We start from the raw sequence: 24,454 nt of genomic DNA on the forward strand, positions 1-24,454 counted from the left end.
ACACGAACAAGCACATATAGACGATCGGCGGGCTATGGAGCCGCTGATCGCCTATATGTGAAACACCCGGTAACGGGTGTGTGCAATGGTCGGGTCTTTTCTGCCCGTGCGTGCCCGCTAGGGGGCGCGCGCGAGCAGAAAAAAAATGCCGTCTGGAGACGGCAACCCGCCAATGCTGCAGTGCCGTCCGTCCGTTTTTTTACAACGGGCGGAAGGCAAGAGGTTAAATTGCACTATTGCACTCGCCCACTGCCTTCTTGATAATTGATAAAAGCAGATGAGGGAACTGAAGGTGAAAGGTCCTCCTGGGGAAGAGATGGCATCAGGATGCACTATGAGAAGAAGGCAGACGCAGGGCTGTGTGATGCTTTGGGCAATGTTCTGCTGGCAAACCTTGGGTCCTGACATTCATGTAGATGTTACTATGACATGTACCACCTACCTAAACACTGTTGCTGACCACGTACACCCTGTTCATGGAAACGGTATTCCATGATGGTAGTGTCCTCTTTCAGCAGGATAATACGCCCTGCCACACTGCAAAAATGGTTCAAGAATGGTTTGAGGAACACAACGAATTTCAGATGTTGACTTGGCTCCCAAATTCTCCAGATCTCAATCCAATCGATCATCTGTGGCATGTGCTGTAAAAAACAAGTCCAATCCATGGAGGCCCCACCTCACAACTTACAGGACCTAAAGGATCTGCTACTGACGGCTTGGTGCCAGATACCACAGAATACCTTCAGAGGTCTAGTGGAGTACATGCCTCAATGGGTCGGGGCTGTTTTGGCAGCAACAAGGGGGACCTACTCAACATTAGGCAGATGGTCATCATGTGAAGCAAACACTGAAATTCTGCTTCACTGACAGCTGACATCATGGCCGGGACATGTCCACATGTTGCTGTGCAAGGCAGGGAGCATTGGATGTACAGCTCTGTGACTGGGATGGAGCTGCAGTATGTAGGAGAGAGGCAGACTGGGGAGAAAGCTAAAAAATATGGTAAGCAGGGCACACCGCCTTGCCCATCATTTCTATCAGCATACCATTATAGGGAGAGGTCAGCCTGCAGACTGGCACACTGTGACACAGCACCTTCTTCTAGCCTCACCTTGGATCACAAGCAGCACTGATGGGGTAACACAGGAGAATCCCCCCTAGGTAGACTGTTATGGGGTCCCATGATTTCTAATGTTGGCCCTGTCTGTTAATGTTACATAACTAATAATCAGGTCTACTGCTCACCTAGACAGAGCTGTGCTGTGTGGCAGAGCTGTGCAAATCTCAAGACCGGGCAGACAAAAATAAAAATCCTTTTGCAGGTAAAACAGCCTCCCATATATGTATTTCATTTGTACATTTAGTTGTTTACCTGAATTTTAGCTTTAAAAACATTGATAATGCATTTATTTTAAAATAGGAATGTGGCCAGGCTGTGAACATTTGATTATTCACAGTAAATATACTTTAAAAGCAGTAAATGCGATTTCAAATTGAGAACTGTCAAAAAATGGAAGGAGGTCTGCTTTAAGAGCAATGATATAACATGAAAGGCAGAGTGTGTAGAATAAATTTATATTTAACAAACCCCACTGAGCTCTCTACACATAGTATACACCTTTTAGTAAACTTTGCTCATTCTATGCCTTGAAGCTTGGAATCAAATTTGATCATCAGCTTACGATAAACATTTATTCATGTTTGCTGCACCATATTCATAAATGCATCATATGCAGCAAGGCTGCTACCTAATGCTTTAAACCCTGAGAATAATGAAACAAGTCCGGCTCAGCATGAATATTTTGCAATGCAGATACAAATGTTACATATATAAAACAAAATCCCCTTTCTTCCAGAAATAAGAACAAGTACAAATAAAAAAACAGAATAAAAGAAAAATTTATATCCTGAAACATGGAATAAAAGGAACGCTTTCCAGTGGTATAATAAGATTATAATTGTTTCTGAAAGCTGTGCAGAGCCCTGTGATGGGCATTCATTCACAGAAAAAATAATATATTAAACACTATTGGTATAATTATGGAACAACGGCTAGTCTGTGGCTGCTATGGGTTACCTCATAATTCCAAGCATTACAGCTGCTTACAGATAGTCTGGATCTGCATGCATGATGCCACCAAAAATGTTCTGTACAGTTAGGTGCTTCTTTCTGACCCCCAACATTTTTGGGCAAACTACACTATAATCATGGAAAATCCAACACAATTTTCTCCTTGGCAAAAATAAAAACATTTCTGGATCAAGCTAGCATCCTAAACTGAAATATGTCCTATAGTGGGAGTCCTTTACTCAACCTATAAAACACTTTTTAACAGCACACCATGAATTACCTGAAGGCTTTTATGTCTGGGTTGGCAATCATAACAGACTCCAGGTGAAACCGGCCATCACCCAAATACCTGCAAGTAGGACAAGAGAGTAAATGTGGTTATTTTTCATCAGTATCACAATTAGAATCTGTTTCACAGCTACAAAATCTGTCTCCAGAAGGTATGGCAACATCAATAACTGTATTTATTAAAGCAGGGGTGGACAAATTATTATTAGTATCATACAGGATTTATATACCGCCAGCGACTTGCACAACACTTAAAAAAATGAAGGGAGACAAAACAAACTCAATACAGAAGGGTTAGGAGGGTCCTGCTAATGAGAGCTTACAATCTAGCAGGAGGGGCAAGCGATAAAAAGGGTATCAATTGTGAGGGATGAGCTGATGGAAGTTATTGTGTGGAGGTGGGATAGGATTCCCTGAAGAGATGAGTTTTCGAGGATCGCCTTAGACTGGGTTCACACCTTAGCTTATTGGAAACTCGCGTTTGCCGCGCGTTTACCGCTATTTGCGGTAAAATAAATGTGCGTCAAACGCGAGTTTCCGAGGGGGTATCTGGCTGTATCCTGATGGATACAGCGGGATACGGTCGTTAATACGCCCCAAAGAAGCTCATGTACTTCTTTGGGCATATGGCGTTTTACCGAGCAATCGTACGAGCGGTAAAACGCGCAGGTGAGAACCATGCCCATAGACAAACATGGGGTTTCACCTGTTGCGCGTAGGAACGCGCGGTAAAACGCTCAGGTGTGAACCAGGCCTAAAGGAGGAAAGAGTAGGAGAAGGCGCTCATGGGAGGAGGTAAAAGCAGGGGGTTGCGAAAAAGCAGGAGGTGTTGGGAGGAGTGGAGAGGGTGGTTTGGGTGATATTTTGAGATGAGGTTGGTGTTGTAGCTTGAGGAAGAGTTGCCGATGGCTTTGCATGCTATTGTTTAAATTTTTTTTTTTTTTATAAATGTATAATAAAGTGAAAAAAAAAATGCCATACAGATATAATAGGATAAAGTATGCTATTGTTAATATTTTGAATTTTATTTGTTGGGCAAGTGGGAGAGGGGCAACGGACACTGAATGGTTGGGTAAGGTATTCAGAAGCCAGCAGGATTTTTTTAGGAGCCAAATCCATTGAAAAGAAAGAGAAAACCTCAAAAGTTAGATGCCGGCTGTAATTATTAAGGCGCATTGGTTACCTGGCTCCAGCCCTGTATTAAAGCAAATTTCAGCAAAATAGTATGCCGCAAAAGGTTAGTACCCTTTGGTATGTGCCTTTTACAGTTTTTGAAAACAATTAAGACATTTTGGAGAAATTTCATTATTTTGGCACAAGGCATTTGGATTCAATAAGGTGGGAAAAGTTGTGGCTTAAAATAGCTCCTGAAGGTCAGGGAAGCAAATGTTAACCATTTAACGTCGCACTCCAGATTCGGTTCCCCACCTACTACCCTTGACGCACCCCCAGGGAACATCAATCAATATACAATATTTACACTTTTTTTCAGGTGTCTTTGGTGCAGATTGGTAATGCCACAGCTCCTCTTCACCCTAATCTTTCTCCAGCAGTAGATGGATCCTAAATGCAAGTGTATCCTAAAGGGGGTTCTTAAAAGGGTGGTGGCTCTTTACAGCATTTTCCTGCAAGTCCGGTGTGGAATCATGGACTAAATGCATAGGAAGTGGGTTGAATGAAACTAGGTGGTGCTAAATAATGTAGCAATCACCATTGAATTCATGACATCTACACAGCTCTCTTCATCACAAAACCATTATGAGTGTAGGGAATCATTGTGACGCCCCCCTAGCGGCAGGCTCATGACACTCCAGGAAGTGAATGAAATAATGCTAGGTATGGGATTGGAATAATTAGTGAAGGGGAGAGTCTGTGGGGTTCAGTGCCAGAGAAAAAGTGAGTACTGCTGCGTCTCCCTGCATTTTTTTGTAACCAACACTGGGCTACTTAAAACAAAACCTGAAAGTATGCTTGATAAGCAATTTACAAAATGAGCTACAAATACCTTGATCAGTTTACACCAGATGCTCTATGAGCATATAAAGACCTATATCTCAGAGGTTAATTTCTATAGAAGGTTCCCAGATGTCAGATAATCCTTCACAAGTATTGTGATCCAGTGCTTACTAATTTAGAGGGGGCTAAATAAACAATTTTAGGTGACAATTTCATCTAACAATGCTTTTTGTACATAAATGATGATTATATAGAAACTCTAAATGAAATAAAGTTCTACCAAGTGTATGCTGCAGATTGCTTAAGTGTGTTTTCAGAGAGGTAAACCCACAATAAACAGGTTGCATGCAAACTGATCCTACATTAACTTTCTGCTGAGGTCTGTTTAAGTCATTGCTTTCTCCAGAATATTGCACTGCTCTGCAGCACCCTCCCAAGTGATTATTACAATATAGCATTTCCCAAGGAAGGATAAAGTAAGCACGGTGATCGGAAGGTGTAGAGAGCTTTGTGAACTATAGACACTAATGGGTAAAACACACATCTGTAACTATAATTATAAAGTGAAACTGTAGACAAAACTGTTTTTTTTCTAGTTTTGGGTAGCGAGTGAAAGGGATAAAAACTCGGTCAGGTGCCCACTTTGGGAAGATTCAATTTCTGTCATAGTGATTGGAACAGAACTGAGCGAAAATGTCATCTTTTTCAGTACCATTAGAAACAAAAAGTACAAGGAAATAGCCGATCCAGAGATCGAACAGTCAACCATGGAATTTCCCCTCACTTTTAGAATTCTTCTCATTTCCTGGTGTGTCTCAGGAATAGGAAGTGAGGGGAAATCACTATAGTGGAAACACAAAAAAAAAAAATCCTTTCTTGTTGCACCTACAAATGTGGTTCCAATGCAACTATTATAAACCACTTGAGAGATTTCTATATTTTGCCTACACAACTTCTTTAAAAACACAAATTTACTGTCATTACCAAGGAGCAATTTGACTCATCTGTAAAATGCAGCGAGAAGTCCTGTGGCATTGTAGGCACTGAAAACATTACTCATAACAACTATTAACATTTTTATTTGTCGGTTTACAGGTTATAAAAATAAATCTATCACCTGGCTACTGGTTATGGCTAACACACACTTATTTTTTTGTCTCCTGTTCATTTTTTTATGGTGAGCTGCATTCAGGCATCTCAAAAGAGAACTGCTGCTGTTAATCTCTCTCTCTTTCTTCTGTGTGCGGAGAAGATCACGGCACACTAATAAGTGTTGAATTGAGGTAGACGGGTATAATACAGGATTAAGGATCAGATGCTGATCATCCTTCCCTTAAGCATCCTCGGATAGACAATGTCAGAAATAATGAGGTATTCCTGTAGCCTCTTCACTAAAACTATTTCTCCCTTCTAATAATTAGCTCTGTAACAGCAGTCACCTTGGCTGCCCGATATGTAGACTCCAGTGTCCCTGTTACACGCCTCTACACTGTACACGTAGTACTTAGGGGCCACTCTGTACAGCGCCTCTCAATATTGATAAGCTTTTGAGATTCTTGGACTGGCTCTGCTTTTATAAGCAGTCTAGCCTGCTACAAGCATTCCCCATCACAAGCTGTTGTGGCAGCAATGAATACAAGGGCCAGGTAACCCAACTTTCACAAACCAGTACAGTATAATGCTGGCCACATATTTGCCAAACACGATCATAAGGTGAATCTTATTTATATTCCATAAATCATACTTACTGCAGATTAACAAAGCTATTCACTAAAAACTGCTGAATGACGACCAATAAAACGGTAAAAGGATTTTTGCTTTTGTCAGTGTCCACCTGGTACAACAGGCACGGATCATTTTATCTCTTAATATTAATACTTGGCAGGGCAGGTGCACTGGACATATTAGATTCATGGAATCTTATGGATTATTTAGGATGCAGACAATGCCACTGCTTCTGGGATTCATGCACCCCATTTTGGGGACACCAGAAGTGCAAAAACAATCCTAGTACTTCTTCAAGGAGGACCAGGCTGCTGGTTGTTGAGTTGGTCTGTACTATTTATCTCAACACCTCCCTCTTCAAGCATTGGACCAAGGCTGGGAATACAAACTGGTATCAACAAAGAAGGCACTTTTATTTGCTTGTTGCCATCTTGCTATTGATACTGCAAGTTATATAGTTAGTGAAGTTAATACCCTAAATAAAGCTTAATAAAAAAAGGAAGATTCAATACCAAAAAATAGGATCATGGTGGTGGATCAACTGAGCTGCTGGTGGAGCAAATGTTTCATTATTTGCTCATCTATAGATAGACAATATATTTTTTCCCTCCAGAAAAACAGGGGTGCATGACAGGACCATGTGAAGCCACTGATTTCCAATGCTACATATCAGTTTTAAGAGTTTTGTACGTCAGTGTATGTGACACTGACAGACAGCTCAGTTTAACAATAAAAACAGGTTTACTGCAGTCATTGGATTTATTGACTTGGTCTCTATAGTTGGCTACTGATCTACAGCATGGTCTAAGCCAATAAACCCATTGCGGTGGCTGCCAATTATCTACTATGGATTCTCCAATCATGCACAGCATGTCACGCTGACAAACACTTTCACACAGTGGGCCAGAGGCTTGAAAAGCTTATTTATGTTACATATACAAGTATTGAGTAAGAGGGAAGATGAGGTAAGAAGGAAAATAAATAAAGCAGGGGATAAGGAGACAATGCAACACTATCAAAATGTTAAGTTGCTCTGTGTTATCCTTCTTGAGCTGTAAGAACAGTCCATTTTAGAACAGTTTTGCACATAGTTTCCGTTTCTTTCCATTTGGTAGAATGCCAGTTAGAATTCAGCAATTGCTGCCCTTAGGGTTCAATGAAAAGGGGTGAGGTATCTGCATTGGAGGGCATAGGTCGTACTAAACAGAACACACATGAACATGATCTATTGCCTTTCCAGTCACTTTGACTCCAATATAGTAAAAATGTATGGGGGCTTCCTTCAAGTTACACTGCAGTTCTCAATGTAAAGTGTTGGACTCCAGTTGTGTACCGCCTCCATCCAGACCACTTGGCATTTCTGATGACCACATATCTATCAGGGTGCACAGCTAGTAATTGGAATATTATACAAACAAGAAAAAAAGAAATTTGATTTTTGTATGTTTAAAATTTAAATAAAAGCCAGTGGTAAAAAGGAAAGCCTGCTGTGGCCCAAGTGACCTTTTAAAAATAATGGGCCTGTGCAAATTACAGGCTGTGGCTCCCTTCTCATGCAAACGTAGAATGATAGAAAAAAAAAAATGCTCAGATCATTTCCAGTAATTTTCCCCTCATTGTGTAATGTCACTGCGCCTGCATTTATTGAAAGCATTGAGGTGCACTAACACATAGATTTCCATTGCGATAGTATGACTGGAGCTACGAGGGAACTGAACTCAACACACACCCATATAATGCTTTTCCTATTGTCAGGCATATTCTTCAATTTATTCACAATAATTTTTTTTGCTATTTTAGTTTTCCAATTTGAAGAAAAGCAACCCAACATAAATTATTTCCATACTTAAAGTAACTTTTTTTTACCTTATGCGGTAATGTGTTTTCCAAACGGATAAATCATCAGGGAGGTTAAAGACCGAGATTGTATAACTAATACAAGTAAAGCCCTGTTAGTCATTTATCACCTTCAAAGTATGGATCAATACATTATATATAGAGCTTAAATATAAATCTTCTCATTTGACTATTAGTTTTTCCATACTTTAAACCAAAACAGCAGGGATGCAAGGACAAATGATGGCACCCAAATCAATCCCATTAGGTAGTGTTCTGGCCCACCAAGCTACATCCCAACAAAATATCTGTGCCATGTCTGAGTCAGTATCACGGCGGTAAATAATGAATTGTGAGTAGAAACCTGTGAACAGTAGAGTAAGTAATTCCACCTGGACCATTTACTGCTATGATGCTGAACACTGAGCTGGCAAGGAACGGAACATAGAATAACTCATTAGAAACCTGCAAGTTTAAGGTTCATTTGAAGTGTAACCCAGTGAGGAGCTGTCCAGTCATGATACTAATTATCAGCCCAGCACACTGCGAACATGGGCTGTCAAAATGAGCCTGGAGTTTAAAGAAGAGGCTAAAACGGAAACAGTGTGCATCTCCCTCCAAAAAACAAGAGACGAGTTCTAAACATGCACTGAGCTGCTTTGCACTCCTCAAGTGTAGAGGCTTACGTGTAACTTATCAATCCCCATTGACAGTAATACTAAATACAACCCTGCAGCAGAAGGTCGTTTAGCTTGATTTCACACAAAGAGCTCATGTACATGGGTGTAAAAAACGATGCGTTCAGCTCCGTACTTTTTTTTACAGATCTAAACCCAACATCTGTGTTGTACTCAGTAATCTTGTGCTGCATTTAGCTGTGTAAAATCAAAGTAGAAAATTCTGCTTCTGCTGTCAGTATTTCTGCATAATTTATGTGTGTACGCATGTAAACCAATGTACAGGCTGGGACTGAAAACTGAACTATGAACTGGAATAAGAATTTTAAGGATGTGAATGTATTATGGGCTATTCTTGCATCTAAACAAATGTATATGGAGGCACTTTACAGTTACATGCGTTTTTTTTCTACACAGGATCTTTCTGCAAGCAAGATCCTGCATAGACATCAGTATTATATTACACCCATGTGCATGTGGCTAAACAGAAGTAGTATTTATTGCAACTGTTTAAAGAAGAACTCCGAAAGGTTGTTAAATTAACCTTTGCAGTGGGGCTACCTCCACACTGCAAGGGTTACATGCTCGTTTGTGTCTAGGTTTGGTTTGAACAAAAAAAAAGTTATAATCACCCGAAGCTCCGAGCTTTTTCTTAGATTAGTCTTTCCAGCATCTCTCCCTCGCCTCTGCAGCAGTCTAAGACCCCATTCACACTGAGCGTTTTGTAGTGCGATTTCTGCTCACAAATCGCTCAAATATGAAGTTCAATGTAGCACTCCCAATGCATTTCAATGGAGATGTTCACATCTTGCAGCTCAATGTCACCTGTTGCTTGTAGCTGAAGCTTGTTGCTCGAACATGAGCTATTTTTCGGTGGATTTTGAGCGATTTGGCTCCAATAGACTTTGATAGACTGCCAAACGAAGCGCGACAAAATGTGCACTGTAGCTCAATGTCGCTCAAAGTTGATCAGCTGAAATGGCTTGTAGCTCAGTGTGAATGAGGTGTGAGGAACCATAAATCCTCATGTTCTGTACACAATGGGGGGGATTTATGAAAGCAATTGCGACAGTTTTAGCCTGATAGATCATTTTTTGTGCAAATCTGTTTAGATGCTCCTTTTAACATGTGCGCTTGTTTTGACCAGAGCGCTATTTTGCTGATTGTACGTGTTTTGCGAAAGTTCGCAACTGTTTACATCTGCACTTGTCCTGCGGCTGTCTGAAACTAGAGCCTCATCTAACAAAACAATCGTAACTTAATAGGTTCACTAACTTTGTTATTTTAGCACCTAGACACACACGAGCACTTACCATTGCAAATGTTTTCCTGGAGTTCTTCTTTAACCAAGAGATTTCACCAGCAGGACCCCCACTCAGAAGCGGATCAGTTATTCAAACCAACACTGCCTAAACTGAAATATCACCTTTAAGAGGGTAGGAGAAAAACTGGCTTACCTCTACCTATGCAATTCAGACAAATATATACAACATAATGAAACGTCTGCCTAACTGGATGTTTGTATATAAAACTTAAATGAAAAATTGGTTGCACACTGCTCTGTGCTGATGTTCTAGGGTTACAGACTCCTGCAGGGATGGCATAGGTAAGCATAAAGTTAAGCTGTGGCCAAGGCTATGCACACTCAAGTTTTTACAAATGCCTAACGAGCAGTAAGTGAGCTTTAAAACAAGCCTTCGCTATCCTTTATAGCTACTATGGAGCAATTAATCTTCAAAGGTCACAGCAGAAGCACTGAAGTCCCTTAAGCCATTCTCTCAGCAGCTCAGCTCACCATGTTCCCTCTCTTGTTTAATGCTCATTTACTATTTGTTAAAAACATGTAAATACTTAATTGTCAACAGCCCAGCCACATGTTCATCCATTGCAGTGCATCTGTGGAACAGTTCTTCCTTTTCCTAGACCTCACCCTGATGAAGCAATCAATGATGAAGTAATCAGAAGAAAGGGGTGGGTTATACCTTCTAAACTTACAAAAACTCCTATGAAGCTAGAAGAATGGACTGTTCCATGCACCGCCACATCTGTAGGAGTGCTCCGCTGCCTCTATTCAGGAATTATTTGAAAATTGTATATGTGGCAACTGATTGCTTTGCCCCATTAAATTGCGCTACTGAATATCTCTTAGACTGCCAAACTTCATACTCCTTTAGGATGGGACATACACTATATTTAACACAAGATCTTGAGCTATCTGATAATGTACAAGATGAGGCAATATATGATGGTTAACCAAAGTTTGCACTTCACAGAATCATCGAGCTCCAAAACTAGAGCAATCGTAAATAATCTTAACACATATAAACATATCGAAAGTGCAGAACCATGTCAACTGGTTTAATATTGGTTAGCAGATAAACCATTGCACTAAACATAACAATACACATTAGGCCTTGAAGAATGCAAATAATCTGTATGTTTAAGCATCTCCGCTAGCTGACACCTCTTGTCCTCTTCCCCTCTGTCCTCATCTCAATTCTCTGTCCATCACCCTGCATCTTCCTCTAGTGTTACACCGTAACTGTCTCTGCCCGCAGTTTGCCGCCAGTAATTGAGTCGTATATCAGGACAGATAATAGATGGGAGGCCAGAATGTAATTGGGGAAGAAAAATGTCCAAAGCCAGCATCACAGGAGCATTAATTTTATTTAAGGACAGCAAATTAGAGCGCGCTCCTCTCCCATCACCTAATTATTTTAGGTAATGAAAATGCTTAATGTGGTGTGAATTCTCTGAATTACAAACAAAATAAATAAATATCTGCTGAAGGGGAAAGAGAGGCAGAAAACCAGTGAGTGCTCCAATAAATAATGATAGGAAACAGAGAGCAACACATCCCATGAGAGGGAATCTGCGGGAAGCAGGCAAATGCGTGATATGAGAAACATACAGCAGCACAGCAGAGAGAAGCATAGTGGAATGGAGACGCTGTCAGCTGCAAAATCAGGCCAAAGAAAACTGTGTCTTAGCTTAGCAACATTTTCACATTCACAGCCTCATTCATAGCCAAGAGCTACTTAACAGTGCTATTTTTAAATGTCAACAGTACAGTAGCAATGCACTTACACTCAGAAAGCGCCGCACTAGTCGAGCAGTTCATGCATAAATTATGCACATGCTTATATTCACAATGCAAATCTTACAACGGTAGCTTCTTTGTTTTACCGACGCTCTGGATCTAATTGAAAAACATTTTATCCCTCTAAATAAAGTATATGCATATCCCCCAGGTCTTCACCTGTCAGTTGTCTTGGCCATGTTACACTTACTGTAACACGCAAGCATGCACATTCATGGCATGGCACACGCAAAACTGTCAACTGCATCCTAGGTTACGGTACGGTGTAATCATCGGTTTTATACAGATGAAAAATGGCACAGTTAATTTAATCTGGGGAGAGATGTCTACATGGAATGGAAGCATCACAATTTTCATCTTGCCATCATTTTCAATTAGTCTCAATGAAAGGTAATGCACTTTCTTTTACAGCAAACAATAGATTGCTGGAGTATTATTCAACACACCCAGTTAGAAGGACAAAGCCTAAAGCATAAAAGAAAATTAAATATCTGTAGGATTTACAATGGTAGCTTTGGAAAGGGTAAAGTGTTAGAAATGTAGGTTTTTGCATATCAAGCAAATTTTGTTCTTCTTAGGAAAAAGGATGACCTTGGACAGCCTGTGCTTCACAAGGCAACCAATCAAATTCAATCTTTCACTCTTCAAGGCAAGAGGCCGGTACAGGCTGCAGGTAGAGACGTGGTTAAAAACCGCCAAAGGTTAGTACACAGGCAGATCAGATATAGACAACGGCAGCTAGTAAGGCAAGTGGAAAAACCTATCATATGCACCAAGTGCAGAGCCTGTGAGGTTTAAGTCTGGCACCGAGAGCCGTGGGATCAGGAGGCATTGTAGTTAGGAGTATACAGGAGGTATTGCCTGGCAACAGGATGCTTTGAGTCACAGCCGTGGGCAATGACAGCCAATGAAACCAGGAGGCAGGAGCCCAAGACATGGCCATGGCAGAAGAGGACCTCTGGAACACTGGCTGGAATATGCGCATCTTTACAGTACCACCCCCCACCCCTTGAAGGACCACTGGAGCCTTAGGTGGTTTAGCTGGGCGAAAGCAATCAAACTTTTTGACTAAGGTATCAGCGTATACATGGGTGGCTGGAACCCAGGAACGCTCTTCAGGTTCATACCCTTTCCAGTGGACACAGTCAGTAAAGTGATTCTGATTTTTCAGTCGATGAGTTTACCAATTGGGTATCCACGAATTAGGAGGAAACTGGAGACAAAAGGAGACTGAGTTAATCCTGTGGATGATTCTGAAATTATCAATGAACCTAGGAGTTAGATTTTGGGAAGGCACCTTTAGAGAATGCTCTTGGTGGAAATCCAGATGTTTTGACCTACTTTGAAGCTGGCAGAAAAGTCAGGTAACCTGGCCCAAATCTGAGCTAAATTCGGTATGTTGATTCAGTCTGCAGAATAGTGGATGAAGGCTGGAGAAGAAGCATGCTCTGGGGTTTTCACAGTAGACACGGAAAAAGGGAGAGCAACTGGAAGATGAAGGAGTCTGATTATTATATACAAATTTAAGGTTGAAAAGAAGAGCATTCCATCTGTTTATCGGAGATAAAACATCTGAAAAAATGGGCCATTGCAAAACAATACTTCCTTTTGCAATAGCCCATCCTTCTTCTCAACGAAAAACAATTCTGCTACTTCAGGAGAAGAGGAGGGATGAATAACACTTTTGGTAAATTTTCCAGGCGTTATGCTCCCATAACCAAGGAAATCCAAGGATGATGGAGTAGGACAGCTATGAAATTAACCAAAAGGCTAGGTGTTCATGAGTTAAGGTTCTACAGTAAGGCCTAACTTGGGGGTTACATACCAGACCCCCCTGAGAGGTAAAGGCTGGTCAGCGATGGCAAAGAGCAAGAAATCATGTTCAAGAAGGAAAAGAGGAATATCAAGGCATTTGGTTAAATACTAATCGATAAAGTTACCTGTGGAGCCAGAATCCAAGAAGGCCAAGGGTTCTGGGACTGGTACAGGAAAGAGACTTCATCAGGCAGGAAGAGTTTACTGCTGCTGGGGCAAGTAAATAGTTGAACAAGAGGGTCCACCTTGCATCCCGCTAGACCCTGGCATTTTCCAGCACCTTAGGACTATAAGAGACATGATGGCCTTTGGTTCCAGAATAAAGACAAAAGCCCAGGGTACACCTTCATTGCATTTCCTCCCAGGAGAGATGCATGGCTTCTAGTTGCATGGGCTTCTCAGAGGAGGCAATGTTGGAGGAATCACTGAAGTCTTTCATTTGTGCAAGCACCAATCCACTCTGATGGCTAAACTCATGCCAAGTGGGCAGAGTGTATAGCTGACTAGCATAGCTTCATCTACAGCAGCTCTCATTCCCTTAAGGCAAGCAGACCTGCCAGTACATGGTTGGCCCCAGGACTTACTCTGCTATACTCTAGCCATCTAGCAGAGTCTGAGCAAGGGTAGAACAAAGAGCACCTGTGGTAAGGGAGGTGCAGATGACTGCAGAGGGTGGCAGGTCTAGTGCCTTAGCTGGAGCATGGGCAGAGGAACTAGCAGTGAGGTCATTCCAGGCAGCAGACAGACTCATGGACAGTAAACAGCAAAGTGGTCTGTCCACAGCCAGCAGACAGAGAGGTGGTCAGTAAACATTAAGGCATTGGTGCAGGGAGCAGTAAAGACATGTCGGTAAGTAGGCAAAAAGTCAGTCCAAGCAGACAGAAACGTGGTAAAAAACCAGGCAGATCAAAAACAGACAATGGCAGCTAGTGAGCAAAACACAGGGCCTGTGAGGTTTAAATCTGGCGCTGACAGCAGCTGGACCAATTGCAGGGAGAAGTATAGAGAAGGCGCTGCCTGGAAACAGGACACTGAGTCAGAACTGCACCCAAAAGGAGCACAAGGTTTTCAATCAGACAGAGTAAGCCAGAAGACAGGTATATTATGCTGTGCTCTCTTTTTAGAGCAATACAGTGCTCTATGAATCTTTACCATATATTGACTGTTAAAAAAAAAATGTGTGCAAACCAAGACCATAACAGCTTCCCTTTAACTCCAGTCCTCCATTACTGCCAACTGGCCAAGGTTATCCAGGTGATGTCCCAGTATCATAACTGAAACACCAAGTTAGCTAATCCCACTGCTGGCTACATTGTGTGTGAGAAAGTCAATCTATGAATAAATATAAGAATATTGCATAATATATACTGTACTGTAGCTATAAAACACACATTCAAACACATAAATAAGTAATCCACATTAGATTATCAGAACATGAAGCAATATGTAAACAAGCATAAGCACATATGAAATGTATACTCTTCAACAAACACAAAAAGAACATCTGACTGCTCATGCGGTTTATATTTCAACCTTTGAGAATGTAATTTCATGCACAACACATTGAATCTCTGACGGTCGCTAGTAAAAAAAAAAAAGGAAAACCACATTCCTTCATGATTCGGCTTTATTAATTGTTGTGCACTAAATAATGACTGTGTTGCCCACAGCCACCAACCAAAGTCAAACTACTCTATTTAGAATGGAATTGATGGTGGATAAGGGCAACATAGACTTTGTTTTTAGCTGTTTAAAAATTAGGCTCTGTGTGTGCGCCACATCAATTATGTGGTGTGCTATAAGAGTCTGGTTACATTCTTTTCAGGGAAGAAGACTCAACTTACTCAAGAATTTGGAATTGGGTCCAATTTGTTAATGGAGATAATTTCCACAACTGGACATTATGTGGAGTTCTGTGTTTTGCTTCTATCAAGCTTTTTGAGCTAAGTTGTCTCCTGAATTGGGTGCACATCATTCCTCTGACAATGTATCCATCATGCTACTGACAGAAGTATCTTACAAATCTCAATGGTTTCAGATGGCACGTAGATAAGGCAGCAACAGAGAAGAAACTGTGAACTAAAGCAAGAAAAACTGTCAGGTCTTATGAACAGCTCTTTTAAGAGACCACTTAGTTGAAGGAAAGGGAAAAGCGTTGCTGGGTGGGGGAATCCTTTAATGGGCAGGATAAACTAACAAATCACAAGACTTTACTTCTATTAAAAAAATAAACCAATGCCATTTATTAGCTGCAACATTAATACACAAATACTTTACATAAGATCTCTGCATTAAAAATACATGTGTGGTTAATATATATTCAGCAGTTGTACATAGTGAGCAGGATTCATTAGTCAGACAGCAGTGCCAAGTGTTGGCAGAGAATTAGATGAGGAGATTCATGCTTTCCTAAATGCATTAAGTCCATTCTGGTATATACAAAAAAGACAAACACCAATGCGTTAAAGTGAAGAGGAAGCTTTCAAATTTAAAAATTAGAAACTGCAAGATAGAGGTGCATAGATTTCACAAATAATAAAGTAGAGACATTCAATATACGTCTTGAGAAAAGCAAACATCTGCATAATCTAGTTTTGCATAACCAGATACAACTTCCAGCATCTGATCTATTACCTTCCACCTCACTATCATTTACTGGCTTCCATTTAAACTACTCTAACTCGTGCAATGGCTCCACAGGTGATGTTTTTCACTTCTTCTGGGCTAATGATATACAACTGGCAACACTATTCAATATGACCATCCATTGATCAATGCATTTTAGTTGAGCACCCTATAAAAGGCACAAACTGGTTTATCTTTAGTTAAAATGTATTGAAACCCAAGAACAAAAATGGTGTATATAGCAGCTTTTCAGTCCCTAGATGTGGTGCCTGCATTCGTTTTTTTCTCAGGGTTTTTACTTTGTTTTCGCCTGGTGATCCTGCCAAATTGCCAATAACACACTTCCTGACCTAGGGTGACAACACTTACTGTACTGTATCTATGGAACAATCTTGTCAACCCAGGACAGCATATGTTTTTTGGGCTGCTGAATACCTTCCACTCTTAACATAGAACATAGAAATGAGCTGGGTATGGCTGATAACACTGCTATTGATTTCAATGGGCACAGTGAGTTACAAGCTAGATTTCTGATGCGTGTGATTGATAGATAGATAGGTAGACAGACATACACTTGTAGATAGAGAGAGAGAGAGAAATAATATATATATATATATATACACACACACAAATAAAAGAAGTTCATTAGAGATCACAAACACTTTAGCCAACAGGGACATGGAGAACAGATCTGATAATGTAGGATTATTATCATTCCATGCACAGGGAAGGCTGTATCTAAATGTGATCAAGGTAATTTAAATGATGTAGCAATTTCAGTTTGTGTTAAAGTAGCTGAAGAAGGAAATCGGTAATGTACACAGTGTGCTTACAAAACTGCACTGGACTAAGAGAAAGTGTCAAGCATTACCTGTACACACATTTTCACTAGCTTATTTTCAGTACTATTCAGTATTTTACCCCCTCCTAAGAATTTAGCTAACAGGGCAGCCAGCAATACTTAAAGTAGTTAAATGAAGTAGTTATCTATTGTCAAAACCGAAAAATACGAAAAATAAATATGTATTTCCATATGTTCTATGTCACTCCTAATAACCATATCGAACTAAAAGTCTGTAAACTTAGTTTTTGAAGACACAATTTAACTTAGCCCTGTAAATATACACTTCCTTGTGATACAATGTAACATTATCATTGCTTGCTGGAAGCAATGCATGATGGCACAGGAAGTTGTTGAAAGTGATGGGCAGACGGAAGGCAGCACTAACTACATAAAAGCGATTTAAAAAAAATAAAACTATTTTATGTATTGCTATTTAAATGCTGATGTTATACTAGGATATAATATGCTAGGACTTTAGAACTCCTTTAATAATAGATTAATAGACTATAGGATATGTTATTATATATATGTCTGAGTTTCTCCTTTAACTACACTTAATTAATTCAGTGCTAGCAGCCCTAATCTTTGTTTCAATACAGTACATACCAACAATGAAGTGTCTAAAAGCATACACAAAAATGTAGTAATGCTAAGGGGAGCAGAGACAGAGAAAATGTTTTTTTCGAGTGCTATTAGAAAGAAGATATCCATGTCTTGCATCCCTTTACACATACATGCTCTTTGCTTCTCTATGTACAGCAATTGTGACCTAGACTAAGAAGCATTAACATATGGAGGTTTCCTGAGGGTTTTTATCATATAATGTCATGTGTGTACAGGCTGTGTCAGACAAAAAACAACAACAAAGTACACCATATACATTGTTGATCCATATATAGCTTTCAAAGGACATCCAGAGAAAGGAAAATGGTGACAGGTACATTTCCATTTAGCCTAAATGCTGTAAACGTAGGTGTGTAAATAAAAAAAAAAGTTGTGTTAAATTGTACCTATTCACTAATATCTTTAACACATAATCATTTAACAAGTAGCTTATTTGCATACAGGTACAGTGCACTTATTTATTTTATACAAGGTACTGACATTACTAATTTCAGGAAGCTTATTCTGATTTTATTTCTGAAGGGGACGGTGCTCATCAAATTGCACATGGTCAGGTGAGATTATGATGGAGTTTGGGTAGCCAAACCTTTTTTTTGTGTTAATTTAGAAATGCTGAGCGTGATAAGTCACAGGAACCAACGCAAATCTTGTATGGTCAAATAACTATGGCTAAGGTGGTACATAGCTGAAATTAGCCCTGACATATACAGTTAGATCTATTAGCCTGGCAGCACAGTCGTCATCATATTTAGTCATATAAAATTACAGCCAAATTACATCAGTGCCTAAAAAAAGTTTTTTGATTGTGCTATGGATGAGAGAAGCTGACATAATTTGCTTTAATAAAGGAAATTTTTGTCCTTCAATGGGACCAATGTAAAGAATGGTGTCCTAGTTTTTAATGGTAAGAACCCTGCTAAGCACTATTTACATTTAAATTAGTAACTTAGCATAACCTCAATGTAATTTCATAGAAATAATACTTCCTGAGAATACAGACAAAAAAAAATACTGCTTGCTGGGTTCCTGGATCATAATAGTTATACACATTTGCATGGAATACAAAAATTAGGAGTGCTGTGTGCTCTCCTCCTCTGAATGTCATATACATTGATGTTGGGGATGGGCACAGACATAATATGGTTCCTATAGATTACCAATGATCAGAGAGACAATTAATTGGGTGCCAGTCTTAGCAGATCAGTTAGTTTGCATATTAGCAACCCTCCACATTTATAAACCAAAACACAACTGTAAACTTAGTGCATTTAAAGCCAATACCTTCTTTTATACTTGGCTAGAGTTAAAATGCACATTTTAAGCCATAGAGTTATATTTCCTGAAAGCAGAGACCCTGTACAATAAAACTGTGGCAGTTGCAATTTTTTTTATGAAGCATGAAATTAGCACAACTGTTCATTAATACCAAATTTTCAGTAAAATATACACTTAAGTTAATTATAGCGCACATAAACACAATATATTACCCATTTTTATTGGTAAATCATTAAAGATGAGGCTGCACAGAGTAAATAGATACCAAACATGTCGAGCTTCAAAATTATGTGCGCCCGTGAAATGGTGAAAAACTATGTTACCCAAAAGTGTCTATAGGGGACGCTTTAAAAGCTTTTACAGGTCATCAATTTACAGTTATCTGTGAATGATGGCCCTAGATTTATTGATCTAATTTTCGCATGCTCGTGGATACCCAACATGTGTGGTACAATCATTGTTTTCATACGTAGGCGCACCCAACATGTGCCTACGTTAGTGTGTGAGTGTATATGAGGGCAGGGGACTTTAACATTTGTTTTTAAAATAAATGTTGTTACATTAATAGTACTTTATTTTTTCTTAACTTTATTGCCCCCCAATGTGATAGCAGTTTAGTGGTGACAGGTCGTCTTGAAGACATGAGGGGTTAATCAGACCTCTATTGTCACCTTTGAAGCCCATCGAGGCTTGATCAGCTTCTTCTCTGGCCTCCCTGGCTGGGGAATAAAAGCTCAGAAACTGGAAGGGACAAAATCATTGTCGCATACGGGTTCATTTAGTGGGGCGGAGATCAGCAAGGAGGAGGAGTGGGGAGGAGATCACTGGCCTCTCTCCCCTCTTTCAGCTGACACCCACTATTTTCGTCCAGGGCCTGCAGGAGGAGAATTAGAGCCCGGGATACATGTCGAGAGGAGTCAGGTGACACATTACAGTGCCCATGGAATCCCTTCTGGCTTTAAACATGTAAACTGACTCCTGGCTAAATCTGTTCCAGTTACCTGCTGTTTGCATGGCAATCGTCGGTGGCAGCGAACAGCCTTTTATTATGGTCTCTGTCCCTAACAAGGAGATTCACCCTCTCTATTTGTCTGCTGACCATTATATATACTGTATGTGGCAGAAAGTGATAAGAACTCCAAGTTGTTCTAGTTGTCTCCAAATCAGGAGGTGGGGAAATTATCCAATGGGGAGACATGTTGCAGTGACAGCTAAGAAGGGATTTCCTCTCACTCTCATAGATTTCCTATTGTATCTCAAGGGCAGGATACAATTTCCTGTTAGGAAATCTTCCTGCCACATGACAGATGTTTTAACTAATTCTTACTTTAGCCAAAACTAAAAGTCAGTAATGGCTCATAACACAGGGAATTGGTCACAATGTTATCTCATCAGATATCAATTATGGTTCCCTAAACAAGGTTTTGCTGTTTAGGGGAACATAATGCCCCTGACTGCAGGCCTTTCAGGCTACCAGAAATGAATGTATCCTACATAAGTGATATGTAAATTTCTAAATCTTATTCTGCTAGATGACTCCTATATAAAAGGCATGTGAAAAAAAGGGATGTCTACTACTCTATAAAATCCGGACCGATGCTGCCTGTACACAAACTCAGGCCCACCTGTAGCTTCTCTTCTCCTATATGGTACTGGATAAAATATCCTACATCTCCTATATGGTACTGAAAACAAATATTACAAAGACCCTAAAACTGTGCCGTTTAGTAAAAATGGGCAGGTGTGTGTTTTTTCTGTTGAGGATTGTTAGAGGAAACCGAGAGTTGTAATTTTTGAAGAGCTCCCAGGATTGAATTCATGAATATATTTACATATGCACACAAACCTTTCTTTCCACCTCCCTGAGTTTTAACTTCATCGAGAGCCAATTTCTGTTCTGGTTTTACCGATTAAATCAAAACAGAATTAAAAATAGAAAAAATGTCTGTAGCAAAAACATCTTACATCAGTGGGTTCACCTTCAAGATGTTGCCAAGAATAGCAAGTGCTGACCATCACATGTGCAATACAAAAGACTCAAAGAAAAAGACGTTAGGCCTGACAACTGTAAAGAAAAAATATCTGTTGCCCACAGCAATCAGAATCTCTCTTTTATTTTGCATTGGAAGGTAATCACAGTCATGCAAAGGAGAACTCTAACCTCACATAAGAAGTGAAAAGTATCAGGAGAAGCGATACTAGTCCAACTGTTCCCAGTTCCCTTTATCCCAGGCTGATTCTATCCAAATTATTGGTACAAAGGTCTCCACTTCAGTTCAAAATATTGCAGCCACTTCCTAAGTGTAACTCCAGCTTGACAAAAGGGTAAAAACTGACCAGTTACATAGAAATAATAGAAATTTTAGTACAAGCCTGCAAGAAAAAGCTCCTGATATATCTCACAATATACAGTATAGCAAAAATGTAGTTTTCCAAAAACATATACATTTAATTTGAAATAAATAGTTCTTGGACTTCAGTCCAGTGACTTTACCAAGGCTGAGATTATATCATCAGTATGCTTCAGACAGGAAGAAGTATTTCCTCAGTCCCTTTTTCCCCAATTATCAGATTGCAACATTGTAACTTTTAAAGTGACACTAAACTCAAGAGTTAAATCTTAGAAATGCATTCAAGTGCCTTAACTATTAACAAAAATGTAGATGTCCCGTGATGGAATACAATCTCACATTTAGTTTACTAATCTGTATTGATGTTGTAGTCCATCACGGGAGTGAGTTTGGGTTGGTGGCTACTTTACAACACACAAAAGTAGTCACCCTCCAGAAGGAAAGACAGTGTCAGCACAAATTCAGAGATGATTTGAGGATCTACAGCTGAGGCTAGGTTTGTACAACACAGAGATTTCCATCTTCCAAGTCCATGCAAACCGTTCACAACTTTGCGATTTGTCACGCGTTAGAAATCGCCTGTCGCACAAAAAGGTCCAGGAGCTAGTTTTGGGCAGTTGTCGCACGGGATGGGTCTCAGACATCTCTATGCATTGAAACCTGCACGATTTTCAAAGCAAAATCTTCCAAACAAAGATGTGCGAAACCGCACGAAAACCGCCCACCAGCGCAATCGCCTAGGTTTGAACCTAGCCTGCATGTTACACAAGATATGCTCTGGATGTGCCCAAGGTATGTAATTGCAGCATTAAATATGGTATATATTGTAGCCCACATTCACACCTGTAGGTTCCGGCCAAATGTGCACAAAACCACATGCTTTGGTGCGCATTGACAGAAATGCTGCAAAACACGCTTGCGTTGCCATTACTTTCTAATGGCACCCTAAACGCAGCCAGAAAGATGAGCACAAATGTGGAAGCCAGAACTTGTTGCAAGATTTGTTACATGAGCTTTTTTGCTGTGCGTTCACAACCCCATTCAGGACTAGCGGCAAATGCAGCACGTGATATTCGATCCACCGCACTCCATGCCATGCTGCAAATGCAGCACATGAACGCGTACGAGCGTACTGGAAGCGAAAGGCCCCTTGCTGAACCATTCCTCCTCCAGGTACTCTTAGTATATGGGGAACCTATTTGGACCTTTAGATGACCAAATATTTGTTGGACAAGGGCACAGAGAAGAAGCAAATTTGCTTCCCTGTCCCACTTTCTTTATATTAACATAATAAGCTAAATCGCTCTTTTAAAATCGGCTAGTTAGTTGTGACGACACTTCCAATTGTTCTTTCTTTCCAGTGTTCATAGTTCAGCGCCACAGCAGGTTCGCTAAGTGAGAGTGGTTTCCCCTTAGCCTCTTCTAAGTGTCTAAACCACAATGAAATTACTGATTCCAAGCACATGCATGGATTTTCTCACTTTCCCAGAATCTTGTTGTACCTCGGCTGAACACAATTTCCTAAATGTATAAACTGATAGAACTCGGTTATAGTGTACGTTAGTATCTGCACATTTCCGTTGAAGTAACTGGTTTCAGCTGTTTGATGGAGGCTCGCAAAACAGCAGTGATTCATAAATCAGTGATACAATAATGTACCCACAGAGATTGATCTGTAAGGGTGCTGACGTCAGTGTTGGTAAATAGGCTGTGCAATAAGGAATTCTGACCACGAGGCTTCTGGATTGTAACCATCTAGGTACCACTTACGTGAAATTTTCATTCACTTTTATTTTCTCCCATCTCTAATCTGGGAAATCTGCTGTGTGGGAGCCTGCAGAAAAAAAAGTCAGTCACAAAGAGCTTGATATAAGACGCCCAGGAATGACTGCAATAGTTTATATGTGGAGTTGTCGCTGGGATGAGACACTCTGGGTGAAAATAAGCATCAGAGGAAGAAAAGTGTTGGTGGCAGAGCAGACAGCAGCCAGCAAGAATGAGGAGGAGGGTAAAAACAGACATAAAGGGTAATGAGAAAAGAAGAAACACAGAATAAATGAGGAGGGGAGGATACGCAATTTCTCTTCATCTCCCATCCTTGCTCTTGCCCCCGACGCCTGTGGTCACACATAATGTGCTTGGATCTAACAGCATCCTTTTAAACTTTCCACGCACACCTCCCCGTCTTGGCGGGTGAGTAAGATTAGCAATGAGTACCCCCACCAACCCTCCCATTAGAATGCCAGACTCTTTCTCTAAATCATATCCACCACACATTAAAATTGTAGCAGTGTCTAAAAGGCTCAATTAAAGCCGGAAACAATGCCCCCCCTTCTACTCTCTCGGTGAACTATTTATGGCTCTCTTGGGTCAGTAATAAGTGTCACTTCTTTTCCATGCATATGCAATAGTCCCCACGTTACTTATATTAAATACAGCTTTATGACTATTCATTTTTTTCCACAAAAACTTCAATGGCTCTTGTGTGCTGCTGCTTCATTCTCCCAGAGAAAAAAGACACAGAGAAGGAACAACTGAAACAAAATACAAATCATAAAAGGGTAACAATGAAAAGCGCATTAAAAATAGAGCTGCTCAGGGAAGTTAAAGAGCACCAGTTAGTTTACAACACAGAATACTGCAAAAGTAGGAGAGAAGCAAGCCAGGTAGTACATCTTATTAGTTATACTTCTTTTAAAGCCAAATTGAATAATGTTACAAAGATTTAACACTGTCTTAGCCTACTGCAAACACTTTGTGATCTGCCACTATTAGGGATGCACCGAAACTAGTATCGGTGCCAGTGCAGAGTATTTGGGCGAGTACTGGTACTCGCCCAAATGCTTCGATGCCTGGCCTAAAACTTAAGCTACGGTACCAGGAAGCCGGGCAGCGAGTCATTACACGCTGACCAGCTCGTGATGAGAGAGCATGGAGCCAGCTTCCTGGCCAATCAGGAAACCCGGCAGTGAGTCATTACAAGCCCCCCCCCCCCCGCTTTCTGATTGGCCAGAAAGCCGCTTTATGCTCCCTCATCCCACATGTCTAATTAGTAGTTCTCTCTCCTGGGGGTGATTAGGTCCACCAGAGTGTAAACAGTAACCCATTTAGGGTAAACGTACCCTGTAATCTCTCAGCATTTTTTTGAAGTATTGCTAGCTGAAAAGGGCAACAAGCACTAGGAACTTTACTGTAGATTACTAAAAATGATATATTATTTCAATTAGAGGGTCAGCCTACCAAAAGTAATATTAAACAAAGTTA

The 24,454-nt window shown here is 40.3% G+C and overlaps 1 protein-coding gene across 1 annotated transcript in view; it reads right to left on the minus strand.

Moving 5' to 3' along the window:
* The window catches only part of DPH1 (diphthamide biosynthesis 1), a 230,786-nt gene that overhangs the window by 33,253 nt on the left and 173,079 nt on the right, over positions 1 to 24,454 (minus strand). The window contains exon 7 of the mRNA XM_018557659.1: positions 2,355 to 2,423. Within this exon, the coding sequence (XP_018413161.1) occupies positions 2,355 to 2,423 (69 nt within the window). The remainder of the gene's footprint in view (positions 1 to 2,354; positions 2,424 to 24,454) is intronic.

This window comes from Nanorana parkeri, unplaced genomic scaffold (genome assembly GCF_000935625.1).
Source record: "Nanorana parkeri isolate BGI_ZX_2015 unplaced genomic scaffold, ASM93562v1 scaffold294, whole genome shotgun sequence".
Lineage (NCBI taxonomy): Eukaryota > Metazoa > Chordata > Amphibia > Anura > Dicroglossidae > Nanorana > Nanorana parkeri.